Source organism: Zingiber officinale, chromosome 7A (assembly GCF_018446385.1).
Source record: "Zingiber officinale cultivar Zhangliang chromosome 7A, Zo_v1.1, whole genome shotgun sequence".
NCBI lineage: Eukaryota > Viridiplantae > Streptophyta > Magnoliopsida > Zingiberales > Zingiberaceae > Zingiber > Zingiber officinale.
In genome coordinates, this window is record NC_055998.1 from 88,714,060 (window position 1) to 88,736,751 (window position 22,692).

Here is a 22,692-nt window from a genome sequence, read left to right on the forward strand (position 1 = left end):
AGACTACAACTCTCTTCTTTCTTAGACTTCCCTCCATTTTCTTTCTTTTCTCACTTCTATACTTCACACAAGAAGTATGAATTTATAGGATAAGATAAGAATGGGGGTTACTAAAATTAGGGGGTTATTAACTTTCATATGAATGCCTATAGTGAGCATGAGTTACATGTATTAATGCCCCATAGTGAATATAAGTTACTTATATATATGAATGTTCCATACTGGGCATAAGTTACTAACATTGTTGAATATCCCATAGTGGGCATAAGTTGCTAACAGTAATACATGTTACATTAATGAACACTCTCTCCTTCCCAAATAAGGTGAAGATAAATACTTTTCCTCTCTTTTCCTCCCTTCCCCTTCCATTAATGAACACTCCTTTACCCCATCGAAACATAATCTTAATTGTTGACTACTATTATAACCTCTTTTAATTAAATTATTAAATTTTTTGAACCAAAATGAGTGAATCGAATGTTCTTTTACATTATAGCTTTTTTTTTTAGATATTACTATTTCTAAGAATTTTTTTTTAAGATATTATTATTCCTAAGAAATTTTATTTCACAGTTCAACTCTCATTTACGTGGAGTCAATCAATTATATTAGATTTATTATAAGTAGTCTTATTTTACATTACAAAATACTCTTTTAATTCGAATTCATAAATTTAAGATTATACCATAGTAATTTTACCATGCGCTAAAACTCTCTTTCATTCTATTTAAAATGACCTTACAAATAAAAATTTCACAATCATAGAAAGTCATGAAGAACATAAGAATAATCATTGTCAAATGATTATATAATAATTAATATTTCCTCGATTAATTCAAGATTATGAAGAAACAACTTTGTCCATGTTATTTCTCCACATAGATTACAAAGAAACAATTTTGTTTACAACTTTATTCTTTCGTCCATATCATTTCTACATTTTATCTCTGTCATTCTATACATAAAATTCAAAAATTTATCTATAAAATTCTTATCAATATAATAAATAAATAAATAAATAATAAAAAATTCAAATAAACAAATAAATTTATAATATCAAACTTACTAACTTAATAAATTTTAAAATATAAAAATTTCAAACAATTACATTTAAATTAAGAGTTTGATAACTATTAAATAGAATAAGTAAAAAAAATCAAACCAAACTTTAACCCTTACTTTATCAAGCATAAACAAGACAAAAGAATTCGACTTCTTTACGACCCAAGTTTTAGATCAACAGTAAGTACATGCTATGTGATCAACAAGAACTACATGCTATTTTGTCTAAATCGGTTTGATCAACATAAGCACAAAAATCTAGAGGGGGAAAGACAATAAATAACGAGAGACGATATCAAGTTCACTAATCTAAAAGTAAATCATTTTAAGCAATCCATAATTGCATTAACATACATCTATTTATTAAAGTTTCACTAAGCCTTTTGAAATTTTGATACATGCCTACTCAATTCCTGTTTTTAAATGGTTCACACAAGGAACCCTAAACTGATTCATATCGGGAAGATTGGTTGACACAAGGAACCCTAAACTGATTCATATCCGGATTGAGTTGCTTCATAAATACTACTGTATATTACACAATGTTACTAGGGAGAAAAATAGTTCGTGGTAACGGATTTTAAACAATTAGCCATCATAGTCGCCTTGGGCAAACTTGCTCTCGGAATAAAAGACTGCCACAACTTCGTTCCCTCCAAACTTTCTTCCATTTAGTCCTAGCCTGGCTTTGGTAGAACCGTCAATATCGTCGAACTCCATAAATACCTGAAAAAAGAGAGAACTTGAGTTCCTAGGGGGAAAAAAAAACAGTTATCTTGCTGATTGAACAGTTAGTTTCAACCAGACTGAAGAATAATATTCCCGGGATTCAAAAATTAATGTGCTTAGAAAAATAGCGATTGTATAAAAGGAATGTAAATAAAAGCATTAGAAGAAATCCAACCAGTTATATACAGCCACAAGCAATAGGATATCCAACTATATGATTGCAACATCCACCTAAACTTTTTCAGAACTCCATTTAAGGTCATGATATGGTTACTTTAACCTACATTAATGGGGGTCTAGATATAACTTAACTTTTCATTAGGCAAGTTACTTGATAAGACTTTAAGTGGAGATTTTTTGAAAGATGGGTAGATGGAACAACAATAAATTTTGGGTATCCATATAATTTTGCCAATAATTTATCGAGAACACAAGAAGAAAACAAATAGTGCATGTGAAAGTAATATGAACTCAATGTTGACACCACAACCATGCTATTCACTGACCTTTCCAACACCAGGGGCTGCCTCTCCGTTCGGTCCAGGACGTGGAATTACAATACTGACCAATTTACCTGAAGGAAAATAACAGTTATGGAGATTCACATTGGAAAAGAGGGGAAAAAATCATAGTAAAGCAAGCCTATCAATGTTAACAAAGAAAAGCATTAGGTTCTCATGTGAAATAGAAAGAAAAGTTGCACGAGTCTCCTAACTAGGTTTTTGTGTGGAGATTTTCAAATGCACTATCAATCAAATGTTTAATGTCACATATAATGTCGTGCCAAGTTATTACACCAACATTTAATATGAATTGAAAGGTGTTCTCAATATGTATAAAAGATTTTAATGACTTTGCCTAATCTGTAATCTCCCAGCTTCTTTCACCATGGCACTCCCATAGAACTCCAAGCAGTCAATTACTCTGGTACTTGGCATAGCTAAAGATCCTTCTCCAGCTACTTGACAGTTGGAGGTGTTAAGTGTTGCCCACCAACACTGCACCACTATTGTCCTCTAGGCCTCTACCTTTTCCTACTTCCTATGGATAAGGCTTATATGAATAGTATGACCTAGGTCAGGAGCTCACCCTATAGAATTCAGTATCACCTACACCTGCAAGGACACTGGCAAGCTCCTCACCTCCAAACCATCTCCAAGAAGCAATTTGCTTAACGTTGTGGATAATGAGGATGAAAGAGGGGGGTGAACACTGTGATCACTTGCTGGCCAAGCACAAATTGATGGAGTCACGGTTTGGTTCTTGTTTTCCTCTTTTTCACAAAAAGTTTGATGCTTTTTCCAAAGAATTTTGTTATGGGCCTCATGTCTTATCTTTGGTTCCTCTTTGTAACATTAGTACCAGAAGGCAGGGTAAGCAATCTTCTTCTTCCTCTTAGAAATGTAGATAGCTGCATCACGAAGATTGGGGAAGTTGTCTTCTTCCTTCGTATCTTTGGATAGATAAAACACTAATCACACCCCATCTTTCCCTGCATAGGATGCCACTCATCCTCCACTGTTAAGAAACCCGTATTGAAAGAGATTGCAAACCTTGTTTTGTAAAAGAAATATTTTCAAGTTATGTTAGTCCCAATTATTTGAGATCGGTTACATGGTAATAATACATGTACAAGTTTGCTTCTGAAAAAGTGGACAGTAAGTAATTTATTATATCCAGTTCCTCTATTTTAAGCATACAAGCAATGCACAAGCAAATATTATTCTTTTCCTTCTTATGTCCACGAATAGAGAGATGTTAGTGTAACATATATTGAACTAATTAAGGATATGTATGAGGATGTAACGACCAGAGTAAAGACTTCAAGCGGAGTAACTGAAACATTTCCAATAAAGATAGAGTTACATCAAGGATAAGCTCTAAATCCCTATCTTTTTACACTAATTATGACGAACTCTGTGCACATTCAAGACACAGTACCGTGGTGCATGTTGTTTGCAGATGATATTATTTTGGTTGATGAAGCACGTGAAGGAGTAAATGCTAAACTAGAATCTTGGCAGAAACACTAGAAGGGAAAGGTTTTAAGCTTAGTAGATTAAAGACAGAATATATGGAATTTAAATTTAGTAATGATAGAAGTAATGAGACAATTGTTAAGATAGAAGAGGATGAGTTGCTCGAAAACGAGATGTTTAAATATTTAGGATCATTTTTGCAAAACGATGGAGGGATTGAGAGGGATGTCTTACATAGAATACAAGCAAGATGGTTGAAATGGAGGGGGGAGTCGAGTTATTTATGTGACCATAAAGTACCTCTTAAATTTAAAGATAAGTTCTATAAAATCACAGTTAGACCTGCTATGTTATATGGAGCTGAATGTTGGGCTATGACTCGAGCACATGAGCAGAAGATTAGAGTTATAGAGATGAGAATGTTAAGCTAGATGTGTGGACATGCGAGGATGGACAAAATAAAAAATGAGAGTATTAGAGAGAAAGTTGGAGTTGCATCTATTGAGGAAAAACTCCAAGAGACACGTTTAAAATGGTACGGATATGTACTTAGACGACCTATAAATACTCCAGTTAGGTAATGTGAAATTATGATAAACATGCATATCAAACGAGAAAAATCAAAAAAGACTTGGTTAGCAATAATAAAATAAGATAAAATTTATTTAAATATAGATGATGATATAGTAGGAGATAGAGCTCAATGGCGTAAAAGAATTCATACAGCCGACCTCACCTAGTGGGATAAAGTTTTGTTGTTGTTAATGTCCAAGAATACAAAGATGAATATCGAGTAGAAATAATATAATCCTTCTCTATTCTCATCAGTTTGCCTATTCCATTTTCCACACCTTCCATGCTATACAAAATTCATATATAAAAGTTCTCATATTTGTAGTATGAGTGATTTATTTCCTTTTATTGCTATCATCTTTCCTTAATTGTTTTACTAATTTTTACTATAGGTAGGAGCCATGAAGAGAAGAAATTTATTAAATTTTTTCTTAAGAGCTAACGTGTATTTATTCAAAAATAATGATTTTATAAAAATAAGTGACCATTTGTTTTTATTTTATGACTTTTGATTTTACCATTGAGTATCAACTATCAACACTTGCAAAGAGAAAAGAGGACAAGCAAATAAAAGGTGGAAGATGCATCAACTAAAGAGGTTAATTCTCACCATATTTTCCACCTTCTCCCCTCATATCTTCCAATATGTCTTCATATTCCTCATCATCTCTCAGTTCATCTGGAGTAACCACCTGAGTTAAGCATACCACCTTTGTAGGAAGCGATCCAGCCTGGTACACAAGTTTCTGCATCGGATTGGCTTATTAGGAGAAGAGAAATACGACACCGAACGTCATGTTGGTGCATTGTTGAAATATCGAAATAGGAGAGGCATGCAGTCTAAATGTTCAGAATCAAACAGTTGACCAAGACAGAAATGGAACTTGAAGAAGTTAATTATAATGCAAAAATAAACAGAAGACTAAAAATAGCACGTTTATTATACAAGTGATCTAAAAACAGGAACAAAATGGGATAATATCATCTTGAATGCCCTTCTTTTTTGAATTGACAAACAATTGGCTAATAATTTTGTTCTTCGAGTCATAAACAAGTCATGCACATTCTTGGAACCAACAAAACAAGAGAAATCAATAATGGGAAAATTAAACAACACTACTCGTTCATTAAGAGGGTGACTTGACTTGCCAACATTAACTGATTAACCCACTAAACGAACCACATCAACCAGATTTCATTTCAAACTGTTGACAGACAATGGAAAAGAAAGAGTATAAAATGATTAATATATATACACAGGAAGTTAAAAACCTATGGTATATAAAGATAAAAATATTTATAGCCTCATAGAGACCATAACCAATTTAAACCTCACTAAATGATACCATCAATAACAACAACCAACCCTTATCCCACTAGGTGGGGTCGGTTATATGACTCCTTTTATGCCATTGAGCTCTATCTCCTACTGTATCATCATTTATACACCACAACAACAACCAAGTCTTATCCCACTAGGTAGGGTTGGCTATATGGATCCTTTTACGCCATTGAGCTCTATCTCCTACTATATCATCATCTATATTTAAATAAATTTTATCTTATTTTATTGTTGCTAACCAAGTCTTTTTCGGTTTTCTTCTTTCTCGTTTGATATGTGTTTGTCATAGTTTCACATCGCCTAACTAGAGCATTTATTAGTCATTTAAGTATACACCCATACCATATTAAACGTGTCTCTTAAAGTTTTCTCTCAATAGATGCAACTCCGACTTTCTTTCTAATGCTCTCATTTCTTATTTTGTCCATTCTCGTATGTCCACACATTCACCTTAAGATCCTCATCTCTGCAACTCTCATCTTTTGCTCATGTGCTCGAGTCATAGTCCAACATTCAACTCTATATAACATAGCAGATCTAACTGCGATTTTATAGAATTTTTTTTTAAATTTTAGAGGTACTTTACAATCACATAAAACACTCAATGCTCTCCTCCATTTTTGTCATCATGCTGTATTCTATGTAAGGCATCTTTCTCAATCCCTCCATCGTTTTACAAAAATAATCCTAAACATCTAAAGCTCTTGATTCTGGGCAACTCGTTATCTCCTATCTTAACAATTGTCTTATTATGTCTAATATTGCTAAACTTAAATTTCATATATTCTGTTTTTATTTTACTAAACCTAAAACTTTTCCCTTCTAGTGTTTCCCGCCAAGATTCTAATTTAGCATTTACTCCTTCACATATTTTATCTACCAAAACAATATCATCTGCAAACAACATACATCACGATACAGTGTCTTGAATGTGTGCAGTGAGTTCATCTATAATTAATGTAAAAAGATAAAACTTAGAGATGATCCTTGATGTAACCCTATCTTTATTAGAAATGTTTCATTTACTCCACCTCAAATCTTTACTCTAGTCGTTACATCCTCGTACATATCTTTAATTAGTTCAATATATGTTACGCTAACACCTCTCTTTTCTAAAATTCTCCATATAATTTCTTTTAGACTATATCATAAGTTTTTTCTAAGTCAATGAATACCATGTGTAGATCTTGTTTTTACTTCCGATATTTTTCAATTAATCGTCTAAAAAGATGCATAGCTTCCATTGTCGACCTTCCAGTCATGAACCTAAATTGATTTTGGGTCGTCTCCTTCCTTAATCTTTTTTTTCTATTACTTTTTCCCAAAATTTCATAGTATGACTCATTAATTTAATACTCCTATAGTTTGCACAATTCTATAAATATCTCTTTTCCTTTCTTTTGTATTCAATTTTTGATATAATCATTCAAAAGTTCTATGCTTTGTTTCATTTACTGCTCTCTTAGCTTCTTTCTTGGCTATTGTATATTTTTAAAAAAAATTCTTAAAATTTTTCTTGTTCTTACAAATATATAATTTCTTATATTGTATTCGTTTTTTTCTTCACTTTCTCTTATACTTTCTCATTCCACCACCAAGATTCCTTACTTAGTGGTACATGTCCCTTTAACAAGTACACTCTTAGCTATTATTTTCAACTTTGATATCATCTTATCCCATGTCGTATTAGAATCATCGTATATTTCACCTAATGTTTGTACTCCTACCTTCTCTTTAAATATATTTTGTTTCCCATTTTTAACTTCCACCACTTAATTCTAGGAGTCGTATATATTTTCTTACTATTAATACTATGTTTGAAACGTATATCCAACACTACTAACCTACCCAAGCTTTCTCCAAAGATGAGCTTGCAATTTTTACAAATCTTTCTATCTTTCTTCCTAAACATAAGAAAATCAATTTGCAATTTATTATTTCCACTTTTGAACGTGACTAAGTGTTCTTCTCTTTTTATAAAAAACATATTAGCTAATATAAGGTCATATGCTATCGCAAAATCTAAGATAGTTTTCCCTTCTTCATTTCTCGTTCCAAACTCATAACCCCCATGTACCCTCTCAGATTTCTCATTTTTCACTCCGACCTGCCCATTTAGATCACCTCCTATAAAAATCATTTTATTTAGTGAAATAATTTGTAATATTTCATTTAAGTCGTCCCAAAACCTTAATTTAGTAACTTCATCTAATCCTACTTGCAGTGCATATATGCTAATTATATTCATAGTTTCTTTCGCCACCATCATCTTAAGAGTTATAATTCTATCTCCTTTTCTAACTACTCCTACAACTTCATCCTTTAACGAACTATATACAACAATACTCACTTCATTTCTTGCTTTACTCTTTCCTGTATATCATAACTTAAAATCTGAATTCTCTATCGATTTTGTTTATTGCCTATCCATTTTGTCTCTTGTACACATAAAATACTAATTCTTCTCCTAATCATCGTATCTACTACCTCTATTGATTTACAGGGTTCCTACGTTCCATGTTCCAAATCTTAGATTATTAATTTTCCTATCATATTTGTTCTTATCCAACCTATGATGTGAGAACTCTTGCCTATTTAAGTCTACACCCAAGTTCTCATGGACATATATATGCCTGTAAATACTTTAAGCACATAATTATGAAAATGAAAAAGAGAAGCCGTGAAATATTGTACATAAGATCTTGAGAGAGATCTCATTGATGGCAGTTTCTTAAGTGTTATAAAAGGTTAATCAGAAGAATATAACCCCGAATTTGTTATCATAAACCAGTTGATCCATTTGGCCTACGCATGGTTACATGAAATAGGAGAACCCAGATATGTGGTTATTTCATATAAAACAAAATTGAATTTTCCAAACAGTCAAGTTTATAGAAAATGACTCCTTGGATACAAATGATATAAAAGCACAAAGATGCAGCCTCCAGTCCATCCAGAGGGGATAATACTTAAACATCCTCATCTAATCAGAATTCGGTTATGTGTTCATCCCAAACAATCCATATGATAGGTTGAATAAAAAAAGGCAAATAAATTATAAAGACCAAAAATTATCTGAATCAACTTTGTTTTTATCCACATAATAACTTGAAAAAAGAACACAAAAGATTATAGAGAACAAAATTTATCTGAGTCAACTTTGTTTTAGCAGAAACCAGAAATGTTATTAACATATCCTAACATTAAAAACTTTGGTTATCAAATAAAGACAGCATGAAGAAGCTTCATTTAATTAAGGGATACTTGGAGAAACTTCCAACAAAGGAACCCGATTAAAATTCACTCTGGATTTCTAGAGCAGTAGAAGACTATGGAAATCAAACTAATATGTAATGCCAACTCATGAAGATTAATCTCAATTTGTCAGAAAAATCATTTGGATCTATGACCAGTTTAAAACTCCACATTTCTATCATTTTGCACAGTACCTGTAGTGCAACCTGTTGTTGGGCTTGTAATAGTATGTTTTCATGTTCTGGCCTTGGTTGTGTAGTGCCCTGGTTTGCACGCCTTACTGTAAGAGTTTTATCACCCATCTTGATACCATTAAGAGCCGCACAAGCAATATCAGTGACAGAGAGGTCTTGGTAGACACAAAATGCATATCCTTTTGAATTGCCAGTTTCCCTATCCTTGACAAGATCAAAACCTCGAAGAGGCCCAAAGGATTCAAGTAACTCTCTAACTTGCACTTCAGTGAAATAGTACGGAAGACCACCCACAAAAACCCGATCAGGTCCTTCGAGGCCAGCAGCAGAACCAGGTGACAGTCCTACTGCCGCGAGGTTAAGATTGGGATTAGGTTGGCTGGGACCAAGTGCAGCTGCAAGGGAAGGGTTATAATCACTCGGCCTTCTAACCTTCACTGGAGCACCCTGAAAGACATAAATCTATTGGTCATAAGTAACCTGGAGTTGCAGGCAAGCATCTTAATATTGAAAATTTCAAACCTCAAAAATAATGCCATCCAATGCCATTGCATTGCTTGCTTCTTCAACTGTTCTCATTTCTACAAATGCAAATTTCTTCTCGTGGTTTATGTAAACATTAACAACGGCATCACCTAGAACCAAAGAAAAAACACAGAACTTAATACAATCTTCTTAAAGAAAAGTCATTTGAGGTACCACAGATTGTAATAAACACTAACCTGGACCAGCTGTATTCCCTCCAATAGCAAACATCACCTGACTAAAAAACGTTGCAACTGTCTGCAAAAACCAAAATGACAATCCAAATAAGCATCAGCATTAACCATACTATGGCTCACATCAACTTCGAATTATTTAACATGAATAAAATTGATGCAAAGGGGAAAATAATTATCTAGAATAGCTTGGGAAAACATAATTATCAATTGCTTTAAGTATGAGAGTTTTAATAGATGTGGAATATGTTCTAAACTTATCCAGGAGCTGCAATATCAAAATAACTAAGGGTGCGTTTGGTTTGCACCGTTTTCATTTTCATTTTCTGGAAAACGCGCGTTTTCTAGAAAACAGAAAACGACTTTTTGTCATTCTCTGTTTTTCTAAAAAACGATAGTCAATTTTTTAGAAAACGCGCGCGGAAAACGCAAACCAAACACCGTTTTTCAGAAAACGTGCGTTTTCAAGAAAATGAAAATGAAAAACGCGCATACCAAACACCCCCTAATGTTTGGTAAAGGAATTGAATTAAGAAGGTAAGCAATAGAATAGAGGGTGATAACATTCACTATAGAAACTCAATAAACAAGGGCAGTTTAGCAATTGCAAGAAATAGGATACCGTCCTAATATTTTAAAGATAAGGACCTGAATGCATGCTGTGATTTGCAGTCCCCATCCTTCAAAAGCAATTTAATCACTAGACTAGAAATCATTGCTCCAGAATTATTCAAAACATATTTGATTAATGTTAAATCATTGGAAGATAAATCACGAGTGTTCCGATGCACATCACATATATCAAACACTAGCAATATAGCATGCATAACAACAAATTAGAATATAAAACCTTTTGTTAGCAGCAATTTCCCTCAATCAGTTGGAGCATAGAATATAACATGGAGGTCACACACTTCTCTATTGTGTATAACATGGAGGTCATGCGACTTGGTAGAAGTAGCATTACTTACAATGTGAAAAAATATTTTAGTCGAAACAAACACAAGTATTCAAATGCATTGATTGGTCCATGATATCTCCCATTAAAGCACTAAAATACACTTAAGTTCTAAATAACGACCAATAAGCACAAGTATTCTTCAAAAAATTGAAATCCAAAAATCATGGAAAGATAAATAAATTATTGGACACAGGTGAATCAAATTTAGTTTATTAAAATCAATTTCAATATACAACAAAATACACACGCGAGAGAATTTCAAGTTATCGAGATGGTTGTAGCATATATAAAGCATAATACATTAGATACTACTACAGATTCTCTCACTCCAAGGTCATTTATATGATACAGAAATAGCTAACGAAAACGTTTAACTTCTGCATCTTGGAATTTAGATACACCAAACTAAGTTTGAAAAGCTAATTTGCCATCAAAATGATCCATAAAATGAAAATTATATGGCCAGATACTTCTCATTAAGTGTTTAGCATCTATCATCATTTTTTACTATGGTTGTAGATGTCACAAATAAATAACTAATTGAATTAGATTTTCTAGACCAAATATATAGTGAATCATTGCCCTATTTCTGATCAGGACCCATTTTCTTGTCACTTTATGCGAGATTTGGAAACTTTTTTAAGTAAAAAATTTACTAAAGAAATAATAATAAAGTTAAAGAAACGACAAAAGGTTCCCACAAATAAAAACAAAAAAAGAACATTTCCATGAAAATGTATGAAATGAAGAGAGACAATAACCTGCTCATTAGCAGTTGGTGAAAGACCACCAACATATACACGACGAGCATGTCGAGTAGCCTAAAGAAGAAAAAAAAACATTCACAACAGATTAGATGTCAAAATCAAGTGATGATACAAAATAGTTGAGTCATACCTGTTGAGTCATGGCTTGCATTGGCATTATAGGGATTGTAGGAATCTAGTAAGCATTCATTATCAAGTCATTCACAAATTGAAGAGTAAAAGAAAAAACTAAATGATAAAACATTCAAATCAAGAAAGATCATAGAGAAGCACCTGTCCAGCTGCCAAAGCAAACATGTTAGGGAACATCCCAGGAATGGTAGGAGTGGCTCCAGTGAGCTGACCTGTATAGAGAAACTGAGTTGCTACATGTAATGTGGGTACTAAAAATAAGTACAAGAGAATATATATGCAGCATCATTCTTTTATGTCCTCGCACGTACAAGATTTCATCTGAATTCTGTAACAGAATCATCACAAAAAAAAGCAAATAAATTTTATCATTTTCAGGTATTGGAGATAATAACTAGCAAAAATAGATAATTGCCAGCTGAAGATGAACAAGATCCATCAAACCAGTGCATTGTTTCCTCCTTGAACACAAAAGCTACAGAATCTGCTCACACCTCAGCAGCTTAGAGGGACTAGTGGACCAACATTGCCTTCTAGACAACTTACATATACAAGAGAAAACAAAACAAACAGACAAGAAACAACCAAAAGTGTTCTCAGTTTGAGAATGAAGTGAAAAAAGAAAATGCAAAAACAAAGCAAACAAAAAATATGCAGGGTATATGGATTTTAGTTCCAAGAAACACTCGATACCAATTTATGCTAGTATAAGCCTATAAGTTAGCTTATCAGAATGACACCATCCTGTTTTTTATATTTCTTGACTAATTTATGAATTAAGCAACATTGCATGAATATAGACCATACATTTTAACACATTAAATATACCTGCAGTAGGCGCACCAGGTATCAGAGCAGCAGCTGGTGGGGCCATGTCAAAGCCACTAACACGTTTGCTGTTATTGGAGAGATTGATCAATAAATATTAACTAGAAAACCAAGAACTACTTGAACGAATTAAGTAAAACAAGACCAAAAATCAAGATAAATCATTGAGCTAACAACTGAAATGCACATGTCACAGACAAAGAAAACCAACAACTGAAATGCACATGTCACAGACAAAGAAAACTATTCTGCCAACATTGAGATAAACAACCCACATATTCCACAAAAAAGTCTATAATGCAGGTGAACTTCACAACTCAAATAACTGGCATCAAACATTCAAATCCAAAGTCAACAGAAAAAAGAAAACAGAAGACCCATCTACACTGCGCCAAGGATTCCAATTGACAAAGGATCCATTTTACAACTACAATGCAATCAGAGTAACAGTAATTAAATCATGCTCAACAACAACAACAACCAAGCCTTTTCCCACTAGGTGGGGTCGGGATCCTTTTACGCCATTGAGCTCTATCTCCTATTATATCATCATCTATATTTAAATAAATTTTATCTTGTTTTATTGTTGCTAACCAAGTATTTTTTTAGTCTTCCTCTTCCTCATTTGATATGCATGTTTATCATAGTTTCACATCGCCTAACTGGAGCATTTATTGGTCGTCTAAGTACATGTCCGTACCATCTTAAACGTGTCTCTCGGGTTTTTCCTCAATAGACGCAACTCCGACTTTCTCTCTAATGCTCTCATAAATTGTTTTAATCATGCTCAACAAAACAAAATTAAAAAAGATGTTAACTGAATTCTATAATTCTGTTATAAATTGTTTTAAATAAACTTGTGATTTTACCTGATAGGATGATGAGTTAATCAACTAATTCTTATCTAAAGCCACAAGGTTAATTCTATGTGATACATGCTGCAATGGTTGGAAACCTTTTATTAGAAGATAGCATATGTACATCCCTATCTGAGGCACATCATACCACCAATTCAGACATGTTCAACAACCCGTAAGACAAATAAAAATACAACTGTGATGCAATACTTACCTCTTGGATCTTGAACGAGAACGAGAACGAGATTTTGATCTCCTACTAGAATGACCCTTGGACCGAGATCGCGACTGATGACTACGGCGTCCCTCTCTGTCTCTATCATAATCTTTGTGCCTGGAAAGATCATGAAGATATAAAATGAACAATTCCAAAACTTAAATCCCTTTAAGTTGCACAAGAAACAACCAAAGAATACTTTGTTCAAAAAACAAAAAATCTCTGTAACTAAGTCCTCTGGTATGAAGGTTAACTCCGGTCACAAACAAATTTCAAAAAGGTAGGCCTGTCAATATGATGCTCCAGCCAATGCATGGTTTGGCTCTGGTCAAATAATACAGATTTAACATTGTCTAGAAAAAGGCCATCCTGTGACAAGACCTTAAATTTACCTAAATTTGATATAAAGAAAACTCAACTTAACCCGACAATGGCTGGGCATCTTCATCAAGTAGAGTAGGGTCGATCTCTGACAAAAAAAACTGAACTGAAAATTTTGGGTAGGCTAGCATTCAAGTGAATCCAAAAACCTGATCCACGAAAACCCCTTCAAGCAGTACTATATATAACCAAATATACTCCTTGGAAGTGCTAACAAAGTAACAATTTGCATGAATGCATACAAAATAAATCTAAGAGCACAAACCCTGTTACCTATCAGAGTCTTGGCTATGGAAACGATCATGACCATCAGATCTATCTCGGCCATGCTCCCTTCTCTCACTTCTATCCTTGTGTTGTTTGTGATGACGATCCCGATCCCGATCCCTGACTCGATCACGATCCCTATCTCTTTCCCTATCCTTGTCTTTGCTATTTGAAGACCCTCTCACTTGTTCACGAAATTCATACTGCAGCAAGGAATTTTGTAAAATAAGTAGTACAGAGTATTGGGAGGAGCATTGGAACATACATGCATTACCTTAATGATTTTAAATATATCAATTAGCAATAAGACAAACCATCTACAGCCAGGCAAAATAGGAAGACATATGGTATGAAAATAAAATTAAAGAAAATCAAAACCATACATGCATGATAAAGAAAGAAAATGTCAAGAATATATAAATCTAGACTAGGCCTATTCCGTATCTCAAACCTTCAGTGGACACCCTAATAACATCAAGCATCAACATACATCAAAGAGATTCTACTGATCCATCTGAAAATTGTTAATAACAGATAAATGTATACATTCCAATCAAGATAGTTTCATGAGAAAGTGTTATCACGACCTTTTGACTCATACTATAAGTATAACAATAATAATAAAGAACATATCTAAATTGTTGAGAAGACCAGAACAGTTTTTTTTCTCCCTCATGAAACCCTAAAAAACCGAACAATAAAGCTGACCAAAGCGGTTTATAACTAGTTGCATGTCCTCTCCAATATGGAGCTCAGTTCGCGCGACTCTTGCAGGAAGCAAAGCGCAAGATTAATTGCATAAAAGAACAACCTCTAGGGGAAATTAAGAAACAATTGACAAAAACCAGGACATATAAGAGAAGCTTGCCTGAGATCTGGAATCGTTTAAGTCGTCGAAACCGCTCCCCTTCGCCGGAGGGGACGCAGCGCCATACCCAAAACCATACCCGTCGCCGTTGTCTTCGTATCTCTCCCCGTAGTCCGGCATGTTCAGCACTCCGATTTATCCCGCCTTCCCTTTTCTTGTTCTTCTTCTCTTCTTCTTCAAGTGTTCGCTTTCGGCTTCGAGATGGTCATACGGCAGACCCTTCTAGGGCAGGAAGCAGACGGGCGGAGGGCAGAAGGGACTTATCGGATCCGGGTTTCAAATCCATTGAACCCTCGCCCGCTTTATTTCAGGACTCGTTTTATCGTTTACTTGGACGCGAGAATAGAATCATAGAAGAGAGCGGGAAGTAGAACGAAAATGGACCGGACGATCCGGGCTGGCCTGTGGAGGACCGCTGAGAGTGAGATCGATCCGGTTTAATTCGGGTTTGTTTTCGAGTTACTAAAAATTTGCAACATTTTTCAAATTTGAAAATCGTCCATATCTATAAATGGAAAAGACCTCTCACTCTCTCACTGTTTTTGGAGATTTTTCAGTGCCGTTTCTTGGAATTCTTGAAGACCTCCTTCTGCCTTCCATGGAATCCATCTTCCTCGAGATCAGCTTGATCTCCGCCCAGGGCATGCGGCCGCCGCCGGGGCGCCGCCGCCTGCAGACCTACGCGCTCATCTGGGTCGACCCTGAGATCAAGCTCCGCACGCTCGTCGACCGCGACGGCGGCCCCAACCCTACCTGGAACGACAAGTTCCTCTTCCGCGTCCCGCGAAGCTGCCTCGCCGACGACTCCCCCTCCGCCGTGTCCATCGAGTTCTACGCCTCCGGCGGCCGGTACCTCCCTGACTCCGTCATCGGCTCCGTCCGCCTGCTCGTCGGGACCCTCCGCCTCCTCTCCCGCCGCCCCGGCCGCGCCGCCTTCGACGCCGTCGGGATCCGCCGTCCCTCGGGCCGAATCGAGGGCGTGCTCAACGTCGCCGCGGCCGTCCTCGGCAGCGTCTCCGTGGTCGCCGCCCGGGCCCTCGAGCTCCGCCCCGCCGTCGGATACCGCGAGCTGATGGAGGTGCCCCCCAAGAATCGCCGCCGCCGCCGCGGCGAGGGTGGGCCTGTGCTTCAAGAGTTGAATCAGGCCTCGGCGGCCGAAGAGGGATCTCCGGCAGCGACGTTCTGCTGCGGGCCGTGTGTGCTGGACTTCTCGAGGTCGGCGCGGCATCCAGATGGTAACGCCCCGGCATCCGAGGACCAGAATCTACCCCTGTGACCTCGTGATCGACGACGGGTCAGATCACCGCACAATCTGGTAGCTCTCCTCTCCTCTCTTGATCCATTTCCCCAGCATTTCATTTCTTCGACACAAATTGTGAAGAAAAATAGCCAAGATTTCTTTTTTTTTTCACTCAACGGTGCTAAATTCGACAGAACTTAGATTTGGAACAATTGAAGGCCGATTTGGGAATGACTGATGGTTCGATCGACCTCCTGCGACTGAATCGCGAACGTGCTTGCAATGCCTCCATTGCGGAGTGAAACGAGGTCAGGAAATGATGAATTAATGCCCTACACCGCAAAAGTAACTATTGATTACCATTCTCCTGAAACTAATTTAGTTAGTTCTTTCAGATTTTGTTTTGTGAAATGCAATGTGTTCTTAGGATTGAGGTTTGGGGATGAAAACTCTGTTTTTTCTTTTTTTTCTTTTCAAACTCTTATCTTGATACTATTGAGTTTTTGTTCTGAGGAATATGGACATCGAGTGAATAATGTTTGTGTTGTTCTGTAGAACACACTTCTTGATATTCTTGGCCAGTTTCTGTAACTGCAGGTAAAGAATTGATAAGCAATTTAACAATAAATAGATAAGGACCAGTAATACTACTCATAACACAAGTGTGACTTGTTAACATTACCTAGTCTCTCTGAACATTTGTAATGATGTCTATTGTCTTAATATAAATACAAGTGTGGGGGATAGGTAAGGACGTATGAGAGCACCTGGTTTAAGAAGAGACTACTTGCCTTATGCATCATCACTGCAACAACTCAAAAGACCAAAATGGGATCACTGAGGTTGTTTGTGCAAAATATAATGCTGGCCGCTGCGAACGTTGAATGATTGTGCCTGTTCAAAACAAGCTAGTTGTGTTGTCCTCGTTGCTTCTAATATTGAATCCATCTTAATTCTCTGGCTTGTGGCCCCTACTCGCAGCATCATCATTTCCACCTTTTGCACTCTCGCCAGTTCCAGGAACAAATTGAAGACCCAACTGTCGATTTGCCAACTGAACGTACGATTCTGGGGCAGCCGTTGCAGGATTCAAATGCCATGAACTTGTGTATCTTTTTGACGATGAGGGAGTTGAAGTTTGATCCACCCATCCAGAAGTATCACCCATCCTCAAGTCCTTGCTGGCCTTCTTATGCTCTGACAGATTGGGTTCAGTTTCATTAAGATTGATGATGCCTTGTTCACCCTTTACGTCCTCTCTCTGCGGTTTGCACTGGAACATGCCAAATGGAACCTGTGGCATGGAGAATGATCCGTGATTCAAATCCTGGGGATCGAAAGATGTAAGATTGCGGACATGGGAACTGCTTTTCTTCTCTGCCTCGTCATTCACTTTGACTGTATGACTAAACTCGAGAGAATTAGAAATTTTACTTGCTTCAATAGCTTCTGAGTGTTTATCTTTGTCGTGATGTGCACTCGAATGGTAAGCATCAACCATATCTTTGTTGGCTGAAGATCGACCAGAGGTGATTGTAGTCATTGGGAAAGCTTTCTCAGGGGGCACTGCAGGAGTGTAATTAGGAGGCATCAAATCATCCCAATTCTCCAAAAGCTCTTTGTACACCTTCCGAAGGGTAACCTCTGTTAAACCAGTCACCTTACAAATCTCAGCCTGAGTTTTACGTTTATCTTCTAGTTGACATGCTAAGTAGATAGCAGCAGCTGAGATGCTTATTGGGTTCCGACGAGTACAAAAGCATTTGTTCACAACAACTTCTCCAATATGAGCTGCAAGTTGCTGTGAAAATTGCGTGAAAATTCTGGAAATACAGCATCCTAATTTTAAGTGATGTTTCAAGAACTAGATACCTGAGCTGATTTATTTAGTTGGAGAAGTGTACAAAACCTAGGCATGTGGACTGCAATAGAATTGCTGTTGATGGGTTGGCTAAGTTTCAGAGCCTCCCCTAGGATCTTGATGTACTTTCCGATCTCCTTTTGAGGAAGATTGCTAGCAGAAGATATTTCCTGTAAATTAAGCAAAGACAATCAAATCATTTGAAATATTAATGAAAACGTTTTGTAACGAGGAACCTTGAAGCATTCTTGCACCACTCTGAAAATTAGTTTGGCACACAAAGAAAGAGGGCAAAGATTAGCATGAAACTCAAATCACTTAAAATAACACCACATTTCTTGTCTAAGGACACTGCACTATCTACTCTAAACCCAAATGGGCAAACCTAAACCTCACAAGTTAGTGGCTTATAAATAATTTTAAGAATAAATTATTTATTTAATGGTAATTTTGAGTGAAATTTAAAAATAAAATGAACAAAAAACTATGAAATATAACACACATACAGTTTGCCATGTTTACTTACTATTAGAAGCCCCTACTAAAATTATGACAAATCTTTGAGCAGCTGGGTGACACCTTAAATGAACAATGCTATCATAAGTCCATATAACTGAGTTCCTGAGTTATAACTAAATAAGTTGACTTGCATCAGAAGAAAAATCTAGCTTTATAACTTGTGTTGGCACTTGATTGATGTTAGTGAATGCAAAGTCCTGTGCCCAAGCATGAGGCAGAGCTTAAAACTCTTCTCTGTCTAAATGGGGATTTCATCTTATTTGATTTGGAGTACTGTCAACCATGAATTCCAGAACCATCATGTTACAAGATTTGCACCAATGGCACCCTAGATTTAAGGATCAGATGATACAATAATTTCTGCAGTAATTGAGGAAGTAGGCTATGACCAACAAAACCTTCCATGTGGTTCAACCAAGCTCTTCCTAGTCTCCATAAAGTCAAGATTTCCATTTGTTTTCTGTTTCTTTTTTGATATATCCTTTCATAAGATCCAGTTGGTTTTAAACACCCTTAGAAGGCCAAGGTGGTGCAACTAGCCATTACTAATATGTCGTAATGCATTGCTGTCTGTTCTGTAGAGATCTGCATAGGCCAGTTATCCAATTTGTCACAAGGTGGAAGGAACACATAGTATGGGGCTCTATTCTCATTAAGAAACTTGTTTTGAGCGAACACCCTTTCAAAAAAGTATGGTCAAAGTATGTGAAGGTTGGGCTGATATGAACCATGGTGCAGGGGTATAGTCCAAGTATTTTAACTATAATTATGACATGGCTTCTGTTCCACAATAAAATTGGAATAAAAAAACAAAATTTAGTTATAGATAGTCCTATAATCAGGTCATATCGACTTCCGAGTAGATTTATCATTCATATGCCCATTAGGAGTACCATACATTTTGCAATTCATTTACTCCTAACCTCTCTTCCACCCTCCCTTAGTTATCACCTTGTCATTTGAACCTCTCTTTGATTCAGTGCTCCTCCTATGGGACTGGAGTAGTACACGTCTAGATTATCCTTCAACACACTAAGGCTTGGAATCCCAACATGCCAACTCTTCAATGCAAGGGACCCCTCACTACCTTACATTGCCAACAGAGAGGAGCAAGAGAGTACGATGAAGAAAGAGGAAGCAATGGAAATCAAGGTGGTAGGAAGAGGTGAAAATTAGAGATTCAAATACTGGATTGCTGTCAACAATAGAACAAATACGAAACCACTACCATTCTTAGAATTACCAGACTACTGGAGGACATCAGCAATATCAGAAACACTGATGATGGATTAAGTGCAAACATTATTCATGCATCACTGACAAAAAAAGTGCACATGTACCTGAAGGTTGTGAATTTATGTGAAGTATAATTGTCAATCCTTGAAACAACTGTCATAAGGAGAAGAAATCTGTTTATATAGGTTTCTGCTTCAAAATGAACTGATAAACAGAAAATTCTGGCCACTGAATGATTTGAACACATATCACGAAATTCCCTCAAATATATTTCAAAAGCAGAACTACCATATAGAGGTCAGCCTACGAATAGTTGTATACAGCCTTTTGATACACATTAAATAAAAGTCAAGGAATATGAAATTAAAAGCATTGTGAGGACGAATGCGATAGCTAGAGTTTTGCTGTTTGCGACATTGGACAAATGGAACCTGAAAAATAGTCGAAGGGTTTGGTGATGCACTGTTCAATCTCATGTAGAAATGAAATCGATTCTCAGTTATGGCCATTGGAATAATTTTAAAGCCACAAAATTGTTGAAGAAAACAATCCAAAAGATGAAAAAAATAGCCTCTTAATTTCCAAAGAAACAATCGGAAAGGGACTAACCTGTAAGGTCCGAGGTTCCTGTGCCTCACGGATGGCATGCACAAGCGCAGCCGTCGCCAGAGCCTCGATGCTACGGTTTCGGAGGCAAGTGGTAGAAGAGCAGTCACGGAAGAGCTGGAAGGCGTGGTCAGCTATGTCATGCTCTAGCCTAAGGATGGACGATACCTCCAAGATCTGGAGGTACGCCCGGAGGTGGTCTACGGAGACGAGCGGCCCTCCCGACCCATCAGAGACGGAAGAAGAAGAAGACGAAGAAGAGGAAGAATCTAGGGCACGCTCCAGCTCCGCAAGGTGCCCGGCGAAAGAGGTAGCAGAGCGGGCGAAGAGAGGGCAGGGCTCGAGGGATAGGGTGGAGAACGTGGTCACGAATCCGGTTGGGTGGAAGGGGTCCTCATCATCCTCGTTGGTGGCTTCGACAGCGGCGGAAGGGGGCGGCAAGGGAAGGTCAGGGGTGACAAGGGGCAGGGGGTAGTCGAAAGCGCGTAGGGGGAAGAGCTGGTGGGTGTAAACCTGCCGCTCCTCCACCACTCGTCCGCAGGAACAGCACTCGGTGACGCAGCGGCCGTAGGGCGTAGTGGCGCTCCGGCCGGCGGTGCCCTGGCAGTAAGGGCAGCGCACGCGCCCCATCGAATCGATCGCCCTCCCTGGCTCGACAGCGACTGCTGCTGAGCTGACCTAATGAAGCGCTGAGGCTTATATATATATATGCATAGAACAAATTTTATTTTTATAGATAATATTTATAAATTTAAGCTAAATTAGCTTTAACCTCTATGTTTTCTGTCCGGTAATATTTTATCCTCTTATGTTGAAAAAAAATAATATTTAATTTCTTTTGATCCAAAAAAAAATTAAATGTGAAAAATTTTATAAAAGATAATTATACTTTTAACTTTTTTTATCATTTATAATAATAATTTTATGAAAAAATATATTAAATTGATCATTATATCTGATCCTGTCCGAATCAAGAGTCAGTGGACGCTGGGCACGCGGCGCTCTCTGCTGGATCCTCAAGTGCTCCGGCGAACCTGCAACAAAACCGAGCCGGGAGGGGTGTCCCGGCGACGGTCCTCCGACGCTCAAGTCAGGTAAGTGGTGGAGAAAGTGGCTGCCAAATTCGTATTCTGCGTACCTTCGGCGAAGTAATAGCCTCTTTATATAAGACGGAGAAGGAACTGATGCACGCCCACCGAGGTGCGTACGTGTCAGCAACCCATACCACGGTATGCACTTGTCAGAGAGCTTACCTGACACCATGCTGCCACAGTCCGAGCATGTTCTTTGATGGGACGGCAGGACCACCCGTTGTCAGACTAGAAGTATGGCATCACCGTCTGACTGGGGTGCCTGGCCCGCCGAGCGGGCGATGAACGTCGTCCGGACGGCCTTGATTCTTTGCGCCGTCCGGGCGGCACCTCCTTCCGGGCGGCACCTCCTTCCGCTCGGTTATTACGCACTGCTTTATTTGAGCGTCGGACCCCTGGTCCCTACCAGGGTGTCTTTTACTACCAGATTTCCCTTTCTTCTGAGTCCGGTCGGCTCGCCCTTTTCCGGCGAGCCACTGGACCCTTTGACCTCCCCTCAGCGTTGACTTCTTATGGGGTTCCGGATTTTTACCGCCGGATCAATATCATTGGATAAAAATTTTCATAAAATTTATACATGTATTAATATAAATAATAGAAAATAGTAACTCTAAAAAAGGATAACCAACCAAAAACTTATTCCACCATCCTCTTATAAAATATAAAAAGAGTCAGAATTCTAAATTGATGAATCAAAATAAAATGAAGATAGAATAAAATTTATCATTAAAAATCTCCTCATGTGACATATAATGAATAAAAAGATAATTGTGCCCTTGCCGTTTTTTATTAATAATCTCCAGAGGAAAAAGTATATTGAATTGACAATTATATCATTTAGTAAAAATCCTATAAGATTCATACGTGCACTAGAAAAATAGCAACTCTGAAAAAGATCATCAGCTAAAAACTCATTCCACCACCCTCACCAAACAAAAAAAAGTCAGAATTCTAAATTGATGAAATAAAATCACTCCTACTTCATTGTATGTCACATTTGATGATGAG

At 37.2% G+C, this 22,692-nt stretch overlaps 3 protein-coding genes across 4 annotated transcripts; 1 reads left to right on the forward strand and 2 right to left on the reverse strand.

Moving 5' to 3' along the window:
- Positions 1–1,402: 1,402 nt before the first annotated feature.
- Positions 1,403–15,409, reverse strand: LOC122001737 (splicing factor U2af large subunit B-like). Of its 2 annotated transcripts, XM_042556626.1 has the most exons (13): positions 15,132–15,409; positions 14,270–14,466; positions 13,613–13,732; positions 12,542–12,609; positions 11,855–11,925; positions 11,712–11,756; positions 11,576–11,635; positions 9,857–9,917; positions 9,657–9,769; positions 9,135–9,581; positions 4,954–5,089; positions 2,298–2,365; positions 1,403–1,788 (listed from the first exon to the last, which is right to left on the reverse strand). In XM_042556626.1, the coding sequence occupies exons 1-13, from the start codon at positions 15,249–15,251 to the stop codon at positions 1,651–1,653; spliced, it is 1,644 nt and encodes a 547-aa protein (XP_042412560.1). In that variant the 5' UTR covers positions 15,252–15,409; the 3' UTR covers positions 1,403–1,650. The 2 variants fall into 2 exon arrangements, with proteins under 2 accessions (XP_042412560.1, XP_042412561.1); XM_042556627.1 differs by lacking the exons at positions 12,542–12,609; positions 13,613–13,732; positions 14,270–14,466; positions 15,132–15,409 and adding an exon at positions 12,158–12,525 and having other exon boundaries at positions 11,855–12,041.
- Positions 15,410–15,681: 272 nt separating this feature from the next.
- Positions 15,682–16,955, forward strand: LOC122001739 (protein SRC2-like). Its single transcript, XM_042556629.1, has 2 exons — positions 15,682–16,446; positions 16,566–16,955. The coding sequence occupies exon 1, from the start codon at positions 15,730–15,732 to the stop codon at positions 16,405–16,407; it is 678 nt and encodes a 225-aa protein (XP_042412563.1). The 5' UTR covers positions 15,682–15,729; the 3' UTR covers positions 16,408–16,446; positions 16,566–16,955.
- A 32-nt stretch (positions 16,956–16,987) lies between these two features.
- Positions 16,988–21,270, reverse strand: LOC122001738 (plant-specific TFIIB-related protein 1-like). Its single transcript, XM_042556628.1, has 3 exons — positions 20,597–21,270; positions 18,244–18,402; positions 16,988–18,172 (listed from the first exon to the last, which is right to left on the reverse strand). The coding sequence occupies exons 1-3, from the start codon at positions 21,221–21,223 to the stop codon at positions 17,321–17,323; spliced, it is 1,638 nt and encodes a 545-aa protein (XP_042412562.1). The 5' UTR covers positions 21,224–21,270; the 3' UTR covers positions 16,988–17,320.
- Positions 21,271–22,692: the final 1,422 nt, after the last annotated feature.

Bases quoted from the DNA above. Each gene is read 5' to 3' on its own strand.
- LOC122001737 (XM_042556626.1), bottom strand. From the start codon at position 15,251: ATGCCGGACTACGGGGAGAGATACGAAGACAACGGCGACGGGTATGGT. The intron at 13,733-14,269 runs GTAACAGGGTTT...TGATCTTTCCAG, and splicing joins CATAGCCAAGACTCTGATAG to GCACAAAGATTATGATAGAG. The intron at 11,757-11,854 runs GTGCTTCTCTAT...AATGCTTACTAG, and splicing joins TTGCTTTGGCAGCTGGACAG to ATTCCTACAATCCCTATAAT.
- LOC122001739 (XM_042556629.1), top strand. From the start codon at position 15,730: ATGGAATCCATCTTCCTCGAGATCAGCTTGATCTCCGCCCAGGGCATG.
- LOC122001738 (XM_042556628.1), bottom strand. From the start codon at position 21,223: ATGGGGCGCGTGCGCTGCCCTTACTGCCAGGGCACCGCCGGCCGGAGC. The intron at 18,403-20,596 runs GTTAGTCCCTTT...CTTAATTTACAG, and splicing joins AGGAACCTCGGACCTTACAG to GAAATATCTTCTGCTAGCAA. The intron at 18,173-18,243 runs GTATCTAGTTCT...CAATTTTCACAG, and splicing joins AACTAAATAAATCAGCTCAG to CAACTTGCAGCTCATATTGG.